This window comes from Eretmochelys imbricata, chromosome 1 (genome assembly GCF_965152235.1).
Source record: "Eretmochelys imbricata isolate rEreImb1 chromosome 1, rEreImb1.hap1, whole genome shotgun sequence".
NCBI classification, from domain to species: Eukaryota; Metazoa; Chordata; order Testudines; family Cheloniidae; genus Eretmochelys; species Eretmochelys imbricata.
Genome location: NC_135572.1, coordinates 198,800,753 through 198,822,281, shown reverse-complemented (window position 1 = coordinate 198,822,281; position 21,529 = coordinate 198,800,753). Strand labels below are relative to the sequence as shown.

The following is a 21,529-nucleotide window of genomic DNA, read 5'->3' as shown; positions in this document are numbered from 1 at the left end:
TTCTGAGACTTTTCTTGAATTACAGACTTTGCTGCCACATAGAGACAAAAAGCCTCCAAAGAGTAACAAGACACTCAGTCTTCCCCCATCATTCAAAAACTATCATTATTTCATGTGCCTCAGTGTACCATTAAAAATAAAAAAAAAAAAAACAGAAAAATAAGGAAAACTACACTGACAACAGTTCTTAATCAGATAATGTAAATGTCCTTTTCTGAAAAGCTGAGAAAGAGCACTAAAGAACTATTCAAACCACCCAACCTAACTGCTTACATTTTTTCTTGGTTCATTTCAAGATTGCTGATGTAGTCCAGCGTACAATTCCTACTCGGATTCCCAAACCAAAGTCCATGAGCACGACTAAATTACCTGTGAAAACACCTACTGGGCATCTCAACAAACCACTCCAAGAAAGCAATGCTGGAAAGCGACACATCATGAGAACTGTATCTAACACTTACCTTCAAAATGGAGGGAAAAGGTAAACAACTCTCTGCAATGTCCAGGAGTAAAATATATTTGTGGAATAATGTGAATCACTGTAGCAATTACTTCTAAGGGCTGTTTCAGAAAAAGGTAATGTTTCCACAAGCAGTGAGATAAAACTATTCACACGTCTGTAAAAAGACTGCAATGCTCACACTAGAACCACAATGCATCACTTACACTCTCTGGACCAAACTCTGATCTCGGTGCGCCAGTGTAAATCCTGATTTACAGCAAGTTAAATGACAACAGAATTTGGCCATTATCATGAAGTGGCAAATTAAATTGCAAAATGGGTTTCTATTATGAACCAAAATTTGACACACAACCCTCAGCAACTAATAACCACAACCTTAATTCCACTCTAGTAGATTTACAACAATGACTACAATCATAATGACAAGCTATCACACAAGGATTTTGTTTTCAGTTGGTCTTATGGAATTGTGTTTCAATGTGGATATTTTTAGGTTAAAATTTAAGTGAGAGGAGACAATACTTGGCAAACTATCCCGATACAAATGAAAGAGGAAGATAGTAATAGAGCAACATGAATGTACACAGAGATCTTCAATGAACTGAAAAGCAAAGAGGAATCCTACAAAAAGTGGAAATATGGACGAACTGCTAAGGATGACTACAAAAGAATAGCACAAGCATGTAGGGACAAAATCAAAAAGGCTAAGGCACGAAATGAGTAACATTTAGCAAGGAACATAAATGGCAATAAGAGATTCTATAAATAGATTTGGAGCAAGACAAAGACAAAGAAAAGTGTCAATCCTCTGATAAGGGTGAGGAAGGAGAACTAATAACCAACAACATCATGAAGACTGAGCTGTTTAATACCTATTTTGCGTCAGTCTTCATTACAAAGATTAAATTGTGATCAGGTGCTTAACACAATGAATATTAACAACAAGGGAGATGGAAGACAGAACAAGTTACAAAATATTTAGTTAAGTGACATGCATTTAAGTTGGTAGGGCCTGATGAGTTTCACTCTAGGATACTTAACTATCTGAAACAATCTCGGAATCACTAGCAATTATCTTTGAGAATCCTTGGAGGCAGGACTGGCTCTAGGCACCAGCAAAGCAAGCCCATGCTTGGGGTGGCACAATTCCAGGGGCGATATTTTTTTTTTTGCTTGGGGCGGCAAAAAAACCTAGAGCCGGCCCTGCTTGGAGGACAGGTGACTCCCAGAGGGCTGGACAAGGGCAAACTTATCTATCGTTAAAAAGGGGGAATAAAGAGGACACAGAGAATTATAGACCTATCAGCCTAATGTTGATACCTGGAAAGATACTGGAACAACTGACTAAATAATCCATTTGTACCTAGAGGATAACAGGGCGATAAATGATAAGCAACGTGGATGTGTCAAGAACAAATCATGCCAAACCAACCCAATACTGGCCTACTGCATGGTGGGAAGCAGTAGACATTATATATCTTGATTTTAGTAAGATTTTTCACACAGTCCCACATGACACTCTCATAAGCAAAATAGGGAAATGAGGTATAGATGAAATTACTATAAGGTGGGTGCACAACTGCTTAGAAGACTGTACTCAAAGAGTAGTTATCAACAGTTTGCATTCAAACTGGGAGTGTGTATCTAGAGGGGTCCCACAGGGGTCTCTCCTGGGTCCAGTACTATTCAATATTTTCATTAATGAGATGCATAACGGAGTGGAAAGTATGCTCATAAAATTTGCAGATGACACCAAGCTGGGAGGGGTTGCAAGCATTTTGGAGGGCATGATTAGAATTCAAAATGACCTTGATAAATTGGAGAATTGGTCTGAAATCAACAAGATGAAATAAAATAAAGACTAGTGCAAAGTACTACACTTCAGAAGGAAAAATCAAGTGCACAACTACAAAATGGGGACTAACTGGCTAGGCTGTAGTACTGCTGAAAAGGATCTGGGGGTTATAGTGGATCCCAAATTGAATGAGTCAACAAGGTGATGCAGTTGCAAAAAATTCTAATATTCTGGGGTATAACAACAGAAGTGTCATATTTAAGACACTAGAAGTAATGTTCCACTCTGCTCAGCACTAGTGAGGCCTCAGCTATAGTGCTGTGTCCAGTTTTGGGTGCCACTCTTCAAGATGTGGACAAATTGGAGACAGTCCAGAGGAGAGCAACAAAAATGATAAAGTGTTTAGAAAATGTGACCTATGAGGAAAGGTTAAAAAAACTAGGCATGTTTAGTCTTGAGAAAAAAAGCCTAAGAGGTGAACTGATAGTCTTTAAATATGTTAAGGGTTGTTATAGTGAGGACAGTGATCAATTGTTCTCCATGTCCACTGAAGGTAGGACAAGAAGTAATTGACAATCTGCAGCAAGGGCGATTTAGGTTAGATATTAGGAAAAACTTTCTAACTATACGGATAAGCAAGTAGCGGAAGAGGTTACCCAGGGAGGTTGTGGAATCCCTGTCTTTGGAGGGTTTTATGAACAGGTTAGACAAACATCTGTCAGAGATGGTCTAGGTATACTGTTCTGATTCAGCATAGGAGGGATGGACTTCACTAGATGACCTCTCCAGGTTCTTTCCAGCCTTACAGGTCTACGATTCTATGAATGGAGGAATGAATGAAACCTGCCATTGATTATGCAATTTCAAGAGCTTAAATAAATACCGAGCTTTTTGATGTGCATACCATTAATTTTTAAAATGGAATTTGAAAAGGGTCAATTCCCTAATGTATTAGTTAACTAAAGTGATGTAACTACACTTGTTTATGAGCAAACACTGCATTATGAACGTGAATGCAAGAACTGAGACTTCCACTTTTTTTAATTTATTTTTTTATGAGCTGTATTAACGTTTGCAGTTTTACTGGGATTATGGTATTTAGATCTCATTTGTGCATGCTGTCTCTCCTGGAGCAGGGTTAAAATTGTGGTTATTTTATTTCGATTAACATATATTACTCTGATTGCACTTCTCAATCTTAGTTCTTAATATCCTGGGGGGATTTTCCCCTCACCAAACTCAAACATTCACACACAAATAACATATGTACCTGCAACTGTAACTCCATCTTTGTGAAGATTTTGACCAAGCTACTTGATACCTATTACTGATCTTTTGCAAGGGCACCTTTAGTCCATGCAACACAGAGCAACTGCCTTTTCAGTTCTTACTGAATTTATGCATTTAGCTAAAAGAATAATTTCTACTTGAGTCTTTGCTCAGCTTTTGTATAAATAAAAAAAAAAACAAGGCTTTATGTTTTCCAGCAAAGAGACTGCTACTATAAGGATGCTGAAAACTGTTAAACATAAACAAGCTGTATAAGAATACAACAATACTGTTTTATTTCTTGAAGGATAATTGTCATTATGAATTGTCAAAACTGTCATTATGAAAAGGTGAACAAAATTCTATAGAAGAGTTCGCTGAAAATATTTATGTTATTTGTCTAAAATGAAAAATCAACAGAACACTATTATTGCAGAGTATAATGTTGTGTACCCTGTAACACTGACTAATTCATGGGGTATTGTGCTACAAATTCCTTTGACTTCCTCTTGTCATTATCTCCCTCATCCTTCCCCCCTCCCCCCAGGGAACTCATTCCAATGATCCCACTAAATGTGATTTGTGGAGCATCTGCAGTTTTGAAATTAGGCTAACGTGGATCTTTTTGCAGCGAGAGTGGATTTCTAATTCCCAAATTAAGTGAAAGTCAGTGGTGACCACAGCAACCAGGCTCAGGACTGTTCTGCTCCAGAAAAAAACAACATCCTGGCACCCAACCAACACTATTTTTTAATTTCATAGCTAGAACTTTAAATTACTTTAATCAAAGACATTGTGGCAACACATCATACAAGCACAGTTGTGGTAATCTCTGTAAATGTGTGACTGCAATATGTACGGCTCTAAACAATTGATCAGAAATTCCCCCCCTCAGTACTTAAACATTAGAGAGTCAATCTAGTGAGAAATTTATTCAGAATGCTCCCTACAAGATGTATTTTGTGATAAACTTACAGAAAATAGTCAAGAACTAGTTTCCTCAGATATAAGAAGAAACCTGTAGGCTTCCTTCTAATTATTTCATTTACCAAACTTACATCTATCTGAAAGATAAAGTGTATGCTATGAGGGCCAGAGGCTGCAAGGTGTTGAGAACTCTCACATCCCAAAGAAGTCAACGGGAGACAAGGGTGCTCAGCATCCCCCATGAGACACCCAGCACCTTGCGGAACTGGGCCTTAGTGTGTTTTATAAATAAGGGTTTCAAAATAATTACAATATCAAAAAACACAATAGAGATTGCTTATAAAAATACTTATCAATTTGATTATATTATGTTATAAACTTCATTAGAGCAATTCTTGAGAAATGTCTTTAGTCATGCTTCATTTTCAGCAGATCTCCCAGCTCATATTAGAAATCTATCAGAAGGAGACTGGTAGGTCATAAGATCAGCATGTCTTTCACATTTAGGTCACCAGCTAGATTCCACTCCCAATGAGTTCTGACTGGCTGTAGCACTCGTTGAAGGGGATGCTGTGAAAGCCAAAACTATAACTGGATTCAAAAGAATTAGATAAATTCATGGAGGATATGTCCACCAATGGCTATTAGCCAAGATGGCCCAGGATGCAACCTCATGCTCTGGTTGTCCCTAAGCCTCTGACTTGCAGATGCTGAGACTGAATGACTGGGGGAGGGATCACTTGCTGTTGCCCTGTTCTGTTCATTCACTTTGAAGCATCTGGCACTAGCTGCTGTCAGATGACAGTATACTGGGCTAGACAGACCATTGGTCGACACAGTATGGCCGTTCTTATGTCTGACACTATTTAGCACCAGCATTGCCAGTCTCCATAGAGAGGCCAAAGACTGAACAGGCTTGCCATTGAACATAACAACTGAACTAACTTCCCATTTAACAGTGCTAGCCTGTGCCTTAGATTATGATAATAGGCCCCTCACCAGCCACAGAACCACCTCCAGTTCTCCACACAATTCTAGTGCTAGTGAGCCACTACAGAAATTAAACTCCCTGGCCCTGCTTCCTTCTTGGAATACTGCAATTCATCTCCACCCCCTGGCATCCTAATCCTTGTAGCGTTTGACCAAAGGAAGCAAACAAACAACTGGTAAAGTCAGCCACCACAACCTGATGGAGTTGAGGGGGACAAGGAAAGTATGAAGAATACACATGGAGAGACCCAGTCACAGACAGTCAGGGGGACTGAAAGAATCCCTGAACAACCCAGGACCACCCCTGCTCCTAGAAGTGGTCCCTTCAAGTCAGCGGGTTGTGGCACATTGGCTGTAGGCAATGAATGGAGCTTGCACCATTGCTGCCAGTGCTCCCCCTGTTGTACAGAGAAAGGACTTCAATCTCCATGGCTGTCAAGCCAGCATCTTTCACCTGCACTAATTTAACCTCAAAAGGTTGTTGAACTTATCAACTCCCTTCCCCTCCCAGAACCCCATGCAATATCACTAGCATATTTTTTAAAAGTATTAGTAATATCATGTTTTAAAGTTACATCACAATGATGTGGGGGAGGAGATGTTACACTGAACATTCTTTTTGATATTCCACAATGCACTAATTGGCTGTGAAACAAGCACACCAACTCACCTGCTTTAATTTAGAACCCTTATCTCCGATTACAGAAGTTATGGGCTTGATGCAGAAATTATTGGGTGTGATTCTTCAGGCTAGATTATCATAATGGTCCCTTTCAGACTTAAAAATCATTGAATAATTAATCACTTACATACAGCATATACATTCACACCACAAAAAAGTGAGAACTATTACCAAAATAATAAAATTTTCTTTATTCAACAACAGTTGTGATGATATAATTGTGAAAGACGAGTTGACATAATAAATCATTTTAACGGTGTGGCCAAAAAGACACAAATGACCACTCCCATATTACCTGCGAGAATATATATTTTGTGTTTTTATCCCCATTAGGTGAATTTGAAAATCTGTTTCAAACACTTTGTTTCTTCTAAGTTTAAATTTTGCTAAGGTACAGAACACACCGCAGGGGGTAGGTTGACAGGGAATGCATTGGTTGGAAAAAGAAGCTTGGGCCATTAGCTGGTTTATATTTTTTGCATTGGAGTTGGTCTGGACGGGCGTGTCAATGTATGCTGGTGTTTTAGTTGTGAATCTTAAATATTATTCTGATAAGCACCTACAGCTTCAGGAAAAGTGATTTTTAAAAAAATCTAAATAAATAAATAAATAACGTTAGACAAGAAAATAGCATTTTATATTTTTAATCCCAAAGTTGTCAGGATATTTTAAATGTATGCATCTCACATTGTAAATTCTGACTGATTTCCTCCTACATGTCAAATGATGTAAAAGCATTCTATATTGTCCATATTATGCAGTCTAAACTGAACATTAGACTTTTCATCCATCCTATGCAGAGAATAAATAAGTGAATCAAAATAACGGAAAATTCTGTAGCAGCTTCTTAGCTTACTGGTCACTTGTATCAAACTCAGTACTTGCATGTAGCAGTAACTGGCTCCATATTGGGACCTTGATGACAGGAGCACAGATACAGGATGTAGACTGCAGATTATGGGATCTGTACAGTAATCACCTGTTCCCATTACTCCTAAAGCATGCTACAGAGAACAAAATTATATAGAGATCTCCAAATAAAGAGGGAATCAAGCACAATACCAGAATAATACCATAGGGATTTTGAGAGAAAAAGGGCTCCTATTTATCTACAATATAATTTCCTCCATACTCGTGCTTTAAATTTAATTTGATAGAGCATGCTTTGGGACTTTGCTTCAGTAACCATCATGACAGATTATTACCCTGTGTGTTCTAGAAAACAAGTACTTATGTGTTTACGGTTGGCAGGTTTCAAAAAATTCTTACTTCAGAGTCCTATCCTCAGGATAATTGATGGCGAATTCAGCATAAATGGAGCTAACGATGATGCAACTATATACCACATGCCAGTTTGTTCACTGCAAGTTTTTGTTACCACTTAACATTGCTGGGCTCTGATAGGTCAGACTGCCATGGAGCCCAGATCCACCACCTTCCAGGACTTGCACGCTCCAGAAGGCTGCTTATATTCTGTACCCAGTAGCATCTTGCACGGTAATACTCAAACATGCTATCCTAAAATTCAATTCTTTCGTAATTCTTTAATGGACTGTAAGATAATTACTGTAGCTGGCTGTATACCAGCAGCATCATATTATGTGGAGTAAATGATGGGAAAAGTTGCTTAGGTACTCAGATCCTTCAGGGCTCTTTCATGTAATGTTTTCAGTAAAAAAAAAAAAAAAAAAGAATACTGCTTCTTGAGCTCCACATTTTATCTCATTACACTTACGCTTACACTCCAGTTGGACCAACCATATTTTATTTTTAGATGAATATTCTGCAATAACTACTGGCACAGCATGGAGCAATTAACCTCAGGGCTAAAAACAATGGGCACAAGCAAAATGTATTGATATGAGGAGGGAAAGGGGAAGAGCATGCACTGCGGGTTGGTGCTAACAGCCCTTTTCACAAGCCTGTGAATTCACCACATTGAATTTCAGAAGTGTTTTGGGTTTCATTTTTGCTGCTCGCTTCCAACATAAAATGTCTAGTCAACATCACAACTGCAAAAATCCTTGGAAACTGGATAGCTCAGAGTACTGGGGTTCAGAGCTTGTCACCTAAACTGCTGGTTCAAATCCACCCTACGCTGACAGTGGCCAAAAGCCGTTACCATCTGGCAGCTGACTAATGGCATATATTAAATTAGTTGGTGATCCCTGCACAGATCCTAGCAGAAAGCGGTCCACCATAACACCAATCACTTTAACAACTGGCACCAGAGAACACCCTTCGCTGGCAGACTCAGGAGACAGGCCAAGGAATGAAAAATAAATACATTGCACTTATGCAGAGCTTCTCATTCAAAAATCCCAGAGGACTTTACAAAGTGGCAAAATATCAAATAAATCCATTTTGCAGACTGGGAAACTGAGACAAAGACCGTTTAAGCAACTTGCCCAAGATTAAGAATATAATCCAGGTGTCCTGACCCCAAGTTCCCTACTCTAACGATTTTTAAGCATACTGTGTCCAAAGAGCATCATTCTTCTGAGTAGGCTTGGAGACTGAACTATCCCCAAAATTCTACATGGTTCTCGCTAGGTCTGAAATTAGATATATTGGTAAGAAGCAATGGGAAGTGAATATTCATTAATTCACCTGTGTTATATCTCTTCAGTGGATAAACTGAAGATTTTAATGTCCAGGACTTAGTATTTTTCACAAGTGCCAAGTTTATACCAACACAAAAAACTGCAAGAGTCAACCTCACTTTATCTTATCAAACATGAACATGTAGTATTATTTTTTTAAAAAAAATCTGTATTCAGCAAGTCACAGAGACCTAGATACAGGGCAGCTTTAATGTTAACAGAACATTTTATTACTGAGAGATACAACACAGAAGTGAAAAATAACAGTCTGAAATTCAGCATTGGGAATTCAAAGCCTTACAGGATAAGAGCACTGAGAGTATTATTGCAGTGGAACACTCTTTTATTCCAGTAATGCAATCCATTGCAAGTATATGTGGCCCTGCACCAAGAATTCAGAATATTACAATCCACACAGTGGCACAAAATTGGCAATTTTGAAATATCATCTAGTTGACATCAGTTTATACCACACCTCACCCTTGTGAGAAAAGATTTTATGACATATTCCAATAAGATTTATGGCCCACCATTTTTATAAGACAATTTGGGGGACTTATCTATGTACAGCTTATGAATTCCAGTTTCATGTTATGAACTCTCTGTGTATTTAGGCTGTTTGACTGCCTTTTGCATGTATTCGTACGTCACACTTCTTATGTTAAGAAGAGGGAGAGCAGCACCTGAGTGCCTGCCTCTGACTGATGTGGTCTTTAAGAACCACAAACAACTGAATCGGTCCTGCCCCTACCCTAGCTGAGCAATGGTTATGCCAAAGAGTGTGGCCAAAACTGCAATAAACCAGTTTTTCAAGTCTGGACTCCATGTGGGTGGTAACCAAGCATCAGATCACATGAGGGGGACCTTGAGGCTGACCAGGAGGTTCACATGGAAAGAAGACTAGAAGTTATAAAAGGACCAGCTCTCTCACCAAGAGAAACATGTACCAGAGTAGAGAAGCCAAAGAGAGGGGATTTGGAAGCCTGAAAGGACAATCACCAAATCCCAAAGAATGCTAAAGAGTGGTGAATAAACTTAGGCAGGGAATGGTATAGATGTGTTTCTTATTTTACATGGATCTGTATAACACTTGTGCTGTCTCAAATAAAGAGTGACTAATTTAAGAAATCCCTCTGCAAAGTCTGTGTCCTACTGGCTTCAACCCACATGTCCCTGAACAATTAAACTGTAAACAGGAGTACTCACTGGGACAAAATGAGAAAATGTCTGGATTATATTTTTATAAATATTACATTGTTAACACTTCCTGGATGCATACAGTTGAATGAAAGGAGGCTGGAAAAGGGGGGTTGTTATGACATCCAGGAAAGGTAAAACGATGACACAGACAAGATAGCTCTAATGTACCCAACTTCAAAGGAGGTAAGATAACAATGGTTGGCTCCATCCAGGCTAGAATGGGGCATCCTCCCCAAGCCTGGGATCAAAGGAGGCAAAAATACTAAAGACCCTAGAAAAGGGAGGCAGGTTACAGGGTAAGCTGAGAGAGGCTAGCCAGGATGTGTCAGTGAAAAAGTTGACAGCGTGACTGAGACACACAGAGATACAGATGTTGTGAGGAAGACGAGCTGATACTCACAGCAAGAGATGAAGTTAACTGAGCTGAGGGGAACTTACAAAAGTATAAACACCACCTTTGATGTAGCCCTTTTACTGTTGTTACACTTCATTCATTTCTCAAAGGCACAAAGTATTTAGACCGGTCAATACTTTGTTTTGAAGAGGCTGTTTTGAGTCACCAGCTCCCAAAGGGAAACGCTGGCAGGGTCCACCAGCAGTTGGATCTGCTGACTTGGTCATGGTTAGTTCCCAGGGGGGTGTAACCCAGGTCCTGGGGTCTGAGAGTGGGTGAGTGGTGGAATTCCACTCCAGCAGAGGTGAAGGCCTGAGACCCATGGCCTGAGACCCATGGCACTCAGAGAGACCCCAAGAAGGAACAGCTAACCCAGTAACCGTGACACACACTAGAGTGGAGCTCTGAAAAGGATGTGCTTAACCTACAGGGAAGTGCAGCACTGGTCCTGGGACTAGGGCAGCTAGGCTGCACAATCCAACTTACGAAAAAGGTACCAGACAGAGAGTCAATGCCCCGGCAGTGAACCTAGAGGCCAAAGAAAGAGCCTACTCAGGCCCAGGGGAACTTAATGCACATGAACCCAGCATGTGGGTCAAAACACTACTGTGGGTCCAACATGGGGACAGGGCTGTGACATAAAATTTATTTTTGGGTTTTATACTTCTGCCAATCACCATATTATCAAGCACCTTCCACATAAAATAGATAGCAAAACTGAAGTCCCTAGAGGATTTCATGAAGTATTTCTCTGGTGCCTTGAACCAGAGGTACGCCCTCAAAGCTTAAAAATAAACCATTTGAAAATCTAAAATTTCACAATAAAATAATTCCATTCATAAAATTTCCAATTACAAGATGCTCTCACAAAAACAAAAGCACTCCATCCAACCACATATATATCATATCACAGGATTTCACTTAATAGTCTCTTAATTTCTATGCCCTATCTATGAACCCCTAATGTTCCCTCTACAAATACAGTACAATCAACTCAGAGGGCCCTGCTACGACAAAGCTATCATGGAAAACAGCTGCAACACAGTTAAAGTTTGTAGCTTAGACCAGTGGCTCTCAACCTTTCCAGACTATTGTACCCCTTTCAGGAATCTAATTTCTCTTGCATAGCCCCAAGTTACATCTCATTTAAAAATTACTTGCTTATAAAATCTGATATAAAAATACAAGTGTTACAGCACACTATTACTGAAAAAATTGCTTACTTTCTAATTTTTACCTTATAATTATCAAATAAATCAATTAGAATATAAATATTGTACTTGCATTTCAGTGTATAGTATATAGAGCAGTATAAACAAGTCATTGTCTGTATGAAATTTTAGTTTGTACTGACTTTGCTAGTGCTTTTTAAGCAGCCTGCTGTAAAACTAGGCAAATATCTAGATGAGCTGATGTACCCCCTGGAAGACCTCTGCGTACCACCAGGGATACATGTACCTCTGGTTGGGAACCACTGTCATAGACAGAATTTAACCATATTTTAGCTAGGTCCTCCAATTCAGTTACATTTGTACCATAACTAGACCAGGCTCATACTCAGATTTAGGACCAAAACCCATACTGTTCACACACAAATCCTTCTGGCTCATGCCAGAAACCTCTTAGGACTCAGACCTGTAAACCTGCCAAGATGCATGGGTGAGAGTCCCACTATGGGACAGGTCCAAGCCCACCCATTTTGCACACCCAGATTTACTATGCAGTGTAGACCTTACATTTTTTTTTAAAAAAACTCATCAATGTTAACTGTAACAGTTTGGCAGCAGCCTAATACCTTAATAGATATCCTCTGTAAAGTGGTTTGAGATCTACTGATGAAAAAAGCACTATAAAAGCTAGATATTAATAATAATTAATGATCATCATCATGCAAAGCAGTTGTAGAGCATCAGCCGAATAACGTGGTTGAGGGAGAGTGAGAATTCAGTTCCTATCCTTCTGAGATACATGACACTAGTGATAAATAGTGACCAGTCACACCAGCTGCTGCACGTGTTTACCGCCAAAGGTTTTATAAACGCCACGTTTCAAAAGCCTTTTAAAAACTTAAGTCTCCTCAGTCAGCCCTGCTAATACCCAGAAGAAGACCAGAAGTCCCCAAATCAGAAGAGAATACGCTTTATAAGCTTAATAAAGACAGGGACCAGTTAAGCTCCAACCTCAAAAAGCATCCAGTTCCTCTACCCCCCTCCCCCGCATCTTTATTTAAATATAAATTGTCTATTTCAGTGACTATTTCTGTTTAATGTTTTCTGTTTATAACTCCTCCTGGGGAAGAGGAATATAGACCGGACATTTTCTTTACAAGCAAACTTGAAATGTTTACACCCAACTCGGGAGGGGCGATGGGAGGAAGGGCCGCTGGAGAGAAGGAAGCAGCAAGGGGGCAGCCTGAGAGGAAATGAGGAGCGGGTCTGTGTGCGAAAGGTGAGGGAGGAAGGGAGGTGAGGGAGACGAGGAAATGAAAGGGGGAGGGGGAGTCCAGCGAAGGGGCTGCTGCTATGAGCCCAGCAAAGGGAGGAGCAAGCTCCCCACGTGGCGAGCAGGTACCTGGGCTATTGCTGTCGCTGCTAGCATGTGTTCCAGGCTGAGGCTCCCACCAAGGCTCGTCCAGCGCGTCCCCCATGTGTCCCAGCCGCACCGCAGGCCACGCCGCCGCTACTCTACGCCGTCCGGGAGGAACCCCGCACCAGCTCCGGGGGACGCCGCTGCCGGCTGCTGACACCGCCCTCTCCCGCCAGAGACGCGCCCCCTCCCCGCTCGCTACTAAGCCTGGCACCGCGGGGCGGGTTTGCGGCGAAGGGCGCGCGGAAAGCAAAGGGCTCAGCAGCCGGGCTGCCTGCGCGCGGCGTGCATGGGAGCCCTGTGCACACGTGGTGTAGGCGCAGATATGTGTGGTGTCTGCATGGCGTGTTTAGGTTCGTGCGTATCGTGTGTGCACAGAGGGACGTGATGTCTGCATATGCACATGTGCTTGCTGAGTTAGTGGGTGGCACACTGGCAGACATAAGACCCTCTAATTAGACACGTTTGGTGGGGAGAAAAACAGGGACATTTCTTTTAACTCTGTTGAAACCTAGTCGTGAAGGAGAACCTTCCAGATGGACAACTTGGGGAAAAGACCAGCATTTGAAAAGGGGGGGAGGGGTAGGGCACAATTGGTATGTGTAGTATGGATAAGTGCTGAGTCTTTAGTATACATACATATCTGTGCACACATGCATGTGTCTGGCAGGTTTAAGGATGCTTTACGTCATGTAATATTGAAATTATTTACTATCCTTAGTTCATCATACATATTTTACAACTCTTTTGTTAGTAAGTAGTAAGAAAAAATAGGTGTTCAATTTTCAAGCGCTGCAATCAAGTTAATCAAAGATTGCAAGGGGGAGAAAGGAGCTGCAGCTAGAACTCAACCATTCATGATGTTTATTTAAGTCAGACTGCATCTGTCTTCTTTGGGCCTGGAAAATATCTACTTTCTTTATTATGATACTTCATAACCTCTTGCCTGAGAAAGGACTATAAATATGTGAAAATATACTGTAACCTTGTAACTTTTTTCCCCTTTCACATATGGAACACGGATCTTGCAAACATTTAAGGAATTATGTAATTTTGTTCACAACAGTAATTCCATTGAAGTCAATGGGACTACTCAACCAACTAAATAAAGTTAATGCAGTTTCCTAAAAATGTGCAGTATCAAGGCCATACAATGTCACTGGCTATGAAAAGTATTTTGAGACATTTACATTTACACAAAATCTTGCAGTACATATATTTGTATGTAATAAATACTTTTTATAAAGATAAAAATCATATTTATGCAATAACTAATTCAGTAGCCTGCCTTCCCTTATGATATGTAATACTATTAGGTCATTTATTTGAGTGTAAATCTTCAAATATCCTTTGAAGTGTACAGAACAGCATAATCTTGCAATGTATTTACAATCTCTGGAATCAATTCAAAGCCCCATTGCTAGGAAAGGGAAAGTGGTATCAGTATTAAGATTTAACAATTCTACTTTAAGGCAATGAAATATTAGTAACAGGTATTAATTAACATATTAATGAAAATTAAAGGGCTGGTCCTGCAAACACTTATGTATGGGCTTAACTTTAATACTGTGAGTAGTTTTGTTGATATCAGTGGAACCGTTCACAGTAGTAAAGCTAAGCACGTGTGTGTTTTCAAGATTGTAGCCAAAGATCATGCTAATAAACTCAAGGAAACATTGTTCACTTACTCTGAGTGAAGCACAATGTTTATAAGCAGAGCCTTCATTTTAAATATTGTATTTATAGTCTATTGTTTGCAAAAGCAATTAAAGCACACAAATAACAAAAGTAGATAAATGCAATGATCAGATGCAACAAATGAATATACTGTAAAAAGAAGCCACACACTTATCAGATCTATAATAGATTTATATACCTGGAATATAGCCGAAGGCAGGGGTTCTCAACCTTTTTCTTTCTGAGACACCCGCAACATGCTGTAAAAACTTCATAGCCCACCTGTGCCACAAAAACTGCTTTTCTGCATATAAAAGACAAGACTGGCTTTAGGGGTAGCAAGCAGGACAATTGCCTGGGGCCACCATGCTTCAGACTTCAGGTTGCTCAGGCTTCAGCCCCAGGCAGTGTGGCTCAAGGCCCCAGGCTTCAGCCCCAGGTGGTGGGGCTTCAGCTTCCTGCCTTAGGCCCCAGCAAATCTAATGCCAGCTTTGCTCGGTGGACCCCCTGACACCTGCTCACGGCCCCCCTCCAGGGGGCCTCAGGCCCCTGGTTGAGAACCACTGGCTGAAGGCACTAGTGTGAAAGAATATACATGTGTAGTAACCATAAATAATCATGAGATGGCACTATTCGTCCATAGAAATGAATCTAACCCTGTTTGTTAACACTCAAAGCCCGCTACCAAACTCTTTTTGCCTTGGTCCGTTCACGTATCCGGACAGAGTTCCTCTGGGCGGCATCCACTGACTCCCTTGACACCTTTGAGGAGCAGTGGGCACTGTCCGGGGTTCTCTGCTCGGTGTCCCCGTCCGGTTCCCTTCGTTTGACCCTTTGACCACACTCCTGTCCCTGTTATTTCATTAGTTGTACCCCGGATTTATTTGGTGTCCAGGTCCTGTGGATCCCCCTCTTAGGCTGGGGGGGGGGGGCGGGATCCTTTAGCAGTGGACAGGCTTCGCCTGCCCACTTCCCAAATCCTAATAGGACCAAACTCTTTTTGGGGAGAGGTGAGAGAGTGTGTGCAGTAAGAATAAATAAATAGCACAGATACAAAAAGATTTTAACACCAAACAGGTGCATAATAATCTAATATTAAAGTTAATTTATTTCCATCATTTTCATGACGTGAAGCCCGGTGGTTGAGGCAGGGAAGGTAGAAGAACAGGAGTGGAAAAGTCAGCATCCACAACAGGTCCTCTAGCTTAAAAATTGGTCCATGCTACTAGCAAGCATGGATACTTTCCAAGGAGCAGCTCAGGGGTCAACTAAGGGTACCTGATAAGATAACTGCTTAAATGTACAGGTGGGGGTCAGGAGCATCTTTGACCCTTAAAAACCTGACAGCTTTGGGAACCAGGAAGAAATTACTTCCTTAAGAGAGACAGATGTCCATGTTGTAGAGGGAGACTGGAGGAGGATATATGCCCCCCACCACCACCACTTTGCAGAAAGCACTTGGCAGCCTGGAGGGAGGGGTGTTGTATGTATTGGGAAGTAACACGATTCCTTCCCTCCCTCCAAAAACAAAAGGGGGGGCAGTGCATTGCATTGGAGCTCAACTGCTCCTCACCACTTAATTCCCAGCTCCCTCTTGTTGCTGCTCCACAGCTCAGTGGCCTTTAGATATGCAACCAAGCAGAAGAGGAGAGATCAGAAAGTGGTCTCTGTATCCCCTCCACTCTCAGGCACTCAGCATGAGTGACCTATATCTCTTATTCTTAAATAGTGGAGAAAGAGATCTGAACCTGGATGGGATATTCCTCCTCTGTTCCTCACAGGCAGCAGATCAAATGGCAATAGGTCACTTTGCATGAATTTATGATGGGATCATGGGTAGCTCAGTGCAGTGGTCCCTTGTAGCATTTTCCTCTACCCATCCTCCACCTCACTCACTAGAGGACGAATACTCCTTTCCAGCCCCTACCCAGGCTTCCAGATTTTTTCCTGGGGAAGTGGCACACAGGCTTTTCTGGCCTCCCTGTTTTTAAATGGCAATTTTACAAGAAGTTACAGGGAAGCCTGAAGTTTCTCTGTGACATGTGAATATGAGATTTAATTCTGCTGGTGCTCCTTTGTAAACTGGTATGGGTTTTAAGTAAAGCAAAGTAACCCCTTCAGCTACTGTGCTTTTATTTCACACTTCCACATCACACATGCACACCTGTCCTTCTTGGGAAGGGTTTTTCATTGCTACAACTAATAATTTGGCAGTTTGGAGGCTGAGTTGCTGATCTCTGCTATGCAAATGCATTAGCTGCGGTCCTGTGTTGACTTCAGGTAATTTTTGGTGCTTCCATGTCCTCTGACTCCTCTTGATAACATTGCTCAGGGATTCTCACATCTTTCCACAATGTGGATCATAATTTAACAGATTGTTCTTAAAAAGAAAAGGAGTACTTGTGGCACCTTAGAGACTAACCAATTTATTTGAGCATGAGCTTTCGTGAGCTACAGCTGAAGTGAGCTGTAGCTCACGAAAGCTCATGCTCAAATAAATTGGTTAGTCTCTAAGGTGCCACAAGTACTCCTTTTCTTTTTGCGAATACAGACTAACACGGCTGTTACTCTGAAACCTGTCAGATTGTTCTTGTGGATCAACTTCCCCCTCCCCCACTTACATGACAGAGCCCTGTGACAACTACATCATTTGCTCACGAAAATAGGTTTATAACTGCGTTTAGAGCAACACCTTGCCTTCCCGAAGAAAACAAGGTCACCAACACATGCTCTCCTTCTGCTCTTCAATTCAGCCCCCGAGCCCCCTGCATTAGATCCCACACTGGGCCACGGGGTGGGGTGGGGGAATGCTCCCCCTTCCCCAGCTCTGTACACTTACTATTACTATGATTTATGTTTATGATGGTTGCACCGAGCTGCCCCAGTCCCGGAGTCAGAGCCTGCGCGCGCTGTCCGCACACAGCAGCACTCAAGCTGAGGGCGGCGCCAGCGGGCTCCAGCACATGCTTCCCGCCTGGGACACACCCCGTCCCGAGCTGCCCCCAGCGCTTCTAGCTCCTCCGCGTTCCAAAGGGGCGGGTCTGAAAGAAGCTCGCGCGCGCGCCCCATCCCCCAGGCCTCATAGCAACAGCAGCAGCCCGACGGCTCCTAAGGGCGCCCACGTCACCGACCGCCCGCCCGCCACCCCCGCGCTTTACGGCCAGCCTGGGCTTTACGACAGCGCCGCGGGCCGGGAAGGGGAGGCGGATGTTTTCTCCAGCTGTCGAAAATAAGCCGCGATTTACGGCATAGCGAGGGCACGTCAACAGCTATGGCGGAAGGGGAAGAGGTGCTGCCGGGCAGCTGGTGAGCGAGAGCCCGTCACCCCCTCCCACGCCCGGGAGCGAGCCCCGGGGAGAGAGAAACCCCCCCTCCGCTCGCAGCCGGCCCGGGGGAACTTGCCCCTGGGTGGGACAGTAGGAGCCCCGCCGGGGCTGCGCCTCCCTGGGCAGGGACGGGGGGAGCCGGCCCGGGGCAGCCTCGCGGGAGGAGCTCCTGTCTGGGCCGGCCCGGGGCAGGGGCAGCAGCAGCAGCAGCAGCATCCCTGGCGGCGGCGGGTCTGGCCGGCTCCCGGGAGCTGGGGGTCGCCCCAGTGGAAAGGCTGGTTTTGCCCGGCCCAGAGCCGCCGGCGCGTCCTTCGGTTGAGTTCGGTTTCCTCCTGCGGGCCCGGCGCGTCCGGGGAGCTGGACTGAGTTCTTCCCGGGGACGTTTTCTTCCTCCTCTGAGCCGGGTCACCTCTAACGGCCTTCACCGTGTACCCCTAGACCGTGCCCTGCCCCCTGGGGACGCTCCGAGCGAGCGAGCGCGCCCCTACCTGCCTTCAGAGGCAATGGCCTTCGGTGGCCCCAGAGATGGGATTTTGGTCTGTGTGCGCCCCTTAGCGATTCCATATGCCATTTTTGCTGCCGACGTGGCTTCTTATGGTCACTTGAGACTAAATCTTGCTCCGTGTTGTGTTGAATACCAAGGTTAAACACTTGCACTGTTTCTTCCTTTTTATTCCTCTCCTTGTATCTGGCTCCTGTATGTCACCTCGCTCCTCTGTTGCCTGCTTGCTCTTTGTCCCTTCCACATGCACACCTACAAGCTTCCTTTGGTTCCCTTGTGTGCAGCCACCTGTGCAGTTGCCCCACTCACTGTGATTTTCCAATTCCCAATCACCTGTTTTGGCCCACTTGTCTTACGGTCTGTGTGTGTAGAGTCTATATTTAGGACTAGGCATGGTTTCTATTGATCAGTCTAGTTCTAATGTAAAGAAACTGGATTTGCTGTGAACGTTGGTGTAACTAAGGCCTGGTCTACATCTAAAACATGAACAACATAGTAAGGTCAACCTGATTCCCACTGTAGATGCAGCTAGGTTGGGGTGAGCAAACTTTTTGTCCTGAGGGCCACATCTGGGTGGGGAAGTTGCATGCAGGACTATGAAAGTAGGGTTGGGGTTCTGGAGGGGGTGTGGGAGGTGGTGCGGTGTGCAGGAAAGGGCTCAGGGCAAGGCATTGGGGTGCAGGAGGGGTGTGGGCTGTGTGAGGGCTCAGGGCAGGGGGTTGGGGTGCAGCAGGGGGCTCAGGGCAGAGGGTTGGGATGCAGGAGGGGTGTGGCAGGGGGTTGGGGTGTGGTGTGCAGGATGGATTTGGGATGTGGGCTCCGGCCCAGCGCCACTTACCTTGAGTGGCTCCGGGGTGGCAGCAGCACGCAGCAGGGTTAAAGCAGGCTACCTGCCTGCCCTGGCCCTGCACCAGTCCTGGAAGTGGCCAGCACCAGGACCCTGGGACGGGGCAGAGGTCTTCATGAGCTGACCTTGCCTGAGGGCACCTCCCCCCGCAGCTCCCATTGGCTGGGAACCCCCAGGGGCTGCAGGGATGTGGTGCTGGCCGCTTCTGGGAGCGGGGCTAGGGCAGGCAGGGAGCCTGCCTTAGCCTCACAGCGCCACGGGGGTGGCAATCCCACAGGCTGGATCCAAAGCCCTGACGGGCTGGATGCAGGCCGTAGTTTGCCCACCCCTGAGCTAGGTGAATGGAAGCTCCGCCTCCCATGGGGGTAGATTTACTACACTGACAGAAAAAACCCTGCCATTGCTGTAGGAAGTGTCTGTGCTACTGCAGCTATGCCACTTGTGGTGTAGACATACGCTGACATCAGTTGCTATCTAATGACCATACGAGTCCTGCATGTATGGCTCTCAAGGGGTTAAATCATTCATCTAACTACTGAGTTTTGTTCACTGGCAATTGTAAACTGACAGCATTCTTCTGGTTACAGAAAAGTAAATAAAGTACAGTGTTCATTATTAAGATTTATGAAGCACATTGTACAGGTAAAGCGCTGTATGAATGCTAAGTGTTGTCAATTCTAAATAAAGATCTACTCATATAGATATAAAATTATGCACTAGAGCAGTGGGTCTCAACCAGGGGTCTGAGGCCCCCTCCGGGGGGGGCCATGAGCAGCTTTCAGGGGGTCTGCCAACCAGGGCCGACATTAGACTTGCTGGGGCCCAGGCAGAAAGCCAAACCCCCACAGCTTGAGGCTGAAGCCACCTGCACTTGAAGGTCCATCAATGCCTTTTAGATGGACAGGGATGGTGTCCCCAGCCTCTGTTTGCCAGAAGCTGGGAATGGGTGACAGGAGATGGATCACTTGATGATGACCTGTTCTGTTCATTCCCTCTAGGGCATCTGGCATTGGCAACTGTCAGAAGACAGGATACTGGGCTAGATGGACCTTTGGTCTGACCCAGTATGGCCATTCTTATGAAGCCAAAGCCTAAGCTTCGCAGGGCCCCCTGTGGCGTGGGAACCTGGGCAATTGCCCTGCTTGCTACCCCCTAACACTGGCCCTGGCTTTTATATGCAGAAAAACAGTTGTGACACAGGTGGGCTGTGGTGTTTATATCGTGGGGAGGAGGGGCAGAAAGAAAAAGATTGAAAACCCCTGCACTAGAGCACCCACTTGTAAAACTGTTGGGTCTTGGAACAGTGAAGCATAATCTTTGAGATGAAATCTGAATCATGTTAAAGAATCTTTGGAAAAAATACGGCAGTCCTACCACTTCCGATAATAATTGCTGAGAGTACATGCAACCTTGAAGATCTCAAAACATTGCTAAAACGCTTTTTAAAAAACTAAACAGTGAGTTCTCCATGAGCAATGCTGGTTCCATACAGATTCACTACAAAAATATGAAGATGTTTACCAGGTGTGGCCTATATTTATACCATGCTGAATAGTAACGTTTAGTTGTAATTGGAATAAAACTAAACAGGGATGGTATTATTTGGATGGGAGAGCTTCCCATTGAAAACTTTGGCATTGCAGGGAGTTGTGGGGATGATGCACTAGGTAAGATTTTTCTTTCAGAATCAAAAACTACATTATGATGTCAAGTGACACTGCTAGCAACACGGTGAATCTTTTGGGTGAGATGTAAAACTGATATCCTGATGGTTTGACTTCAGATGTCATTTATTGGTTTTTTCTTTCAAGAATTAATGGTCTGGCCCAAATTTCAATCTATATTATTACCCTTTTGCCTGTCCCCACTAAATTCCATCTGCTTTTTTATTGCGTTTCTTGTGCTTTGTATATAATGTTTCAGTGTGCTGTTAAGTACCTGCTTTACTCAAGGGGAAGTTATAATTTAAGGGGTGAATGAAGTGTTCTCTCAGAATAGTATGCAAAGAAATTTGGGATATTTCTTGATGTAAAAGAAATGTCAGTTTGTCTCTCTAGTTCCAGAGAAGTTTAAGGACAAAATACTTGATTTCTACAAATACAGAGAAACTTAGTGAAACCAAGTCCCTTGGATCCAAGCACAAGGAAAATTACACTTTTGTCAGAGGAGAACATAGTAGAAAAAGTAATTTAAACCTATTTACTAACGAAATTCTTTAGGAAACCTACAGTCCTCTGTGGTGTAATAGTCAGTTTATTTTTCTCTTAA

General features: G+C 43.4%; 3 protein-coding genes across 5 annotated transcripts in view; 2 read left to right on the top strand and 1 right to left on the bottom strand.

Annotated features, from left to right (window-relative positions):
* FILIP1L (filamin A interacting protein 1 like) overlaps positions 1 to 485 on the top strand; it is a 108,602-nt gene extending 108,117 nt beyond the window's left edge. Inside the window, exon 2 of the mRNA XM_077821647.1 lies at positions 297 to 485. Coding sequence (XP_077677773.1) covers positions 297 to 485 — 189 coding nt within the window. The remainder of the gene's footprint in view (positions 1 to 296) is intronic.
* Positions 1 to 13,194, bottom strand: part of CMSS1 (cms1 ribosomal small subunit homolog) — a 366,300-nt gene extending 353,106 nt beyond the window's left edge. The window contains exon 1 of one of the 2 annotated variants that reach the window (XM_077821660.1): positions 12,895 to 13,194. In XM_077821660.1, the coding sequence (XP_077677786.1) occupies positions 12,895 to 12,970 (76 nt within the window). In that variant the 5' untranslated portion in view covers positions 12,971 to 13,194. The remainder of the gene's footprint in view (positions 1 to 12,894) is intronic. The other variant, XM_077821669.1, reaches the window with a different exon arrangement.
* A 4,627-nt stretch (positions 13,195 to 17,821) lies between these two features.
* TBC1D23 (TBC1 domain family member 23) overlaps positions 17,822 to 21,529 on the top strand; it is a 54,490-nt gene continuing 50,782 nt past the window's right edge. For both annotated transcript variants that reach the window (XM_077821626.1, XM_077821620.1), the window contains exon 1: positions 17,822 to 17,892. In XM_077821626.1, the coding sequence (XP_077677752.1) occupies positions 17,858 to 17,892 (35 nt within the window). In that variant the 5' untranslated portion in view covers positions 17,822 to 17,857. The remainder of the gene's footprint in view (positions 17,893 to 21,529) is intronic.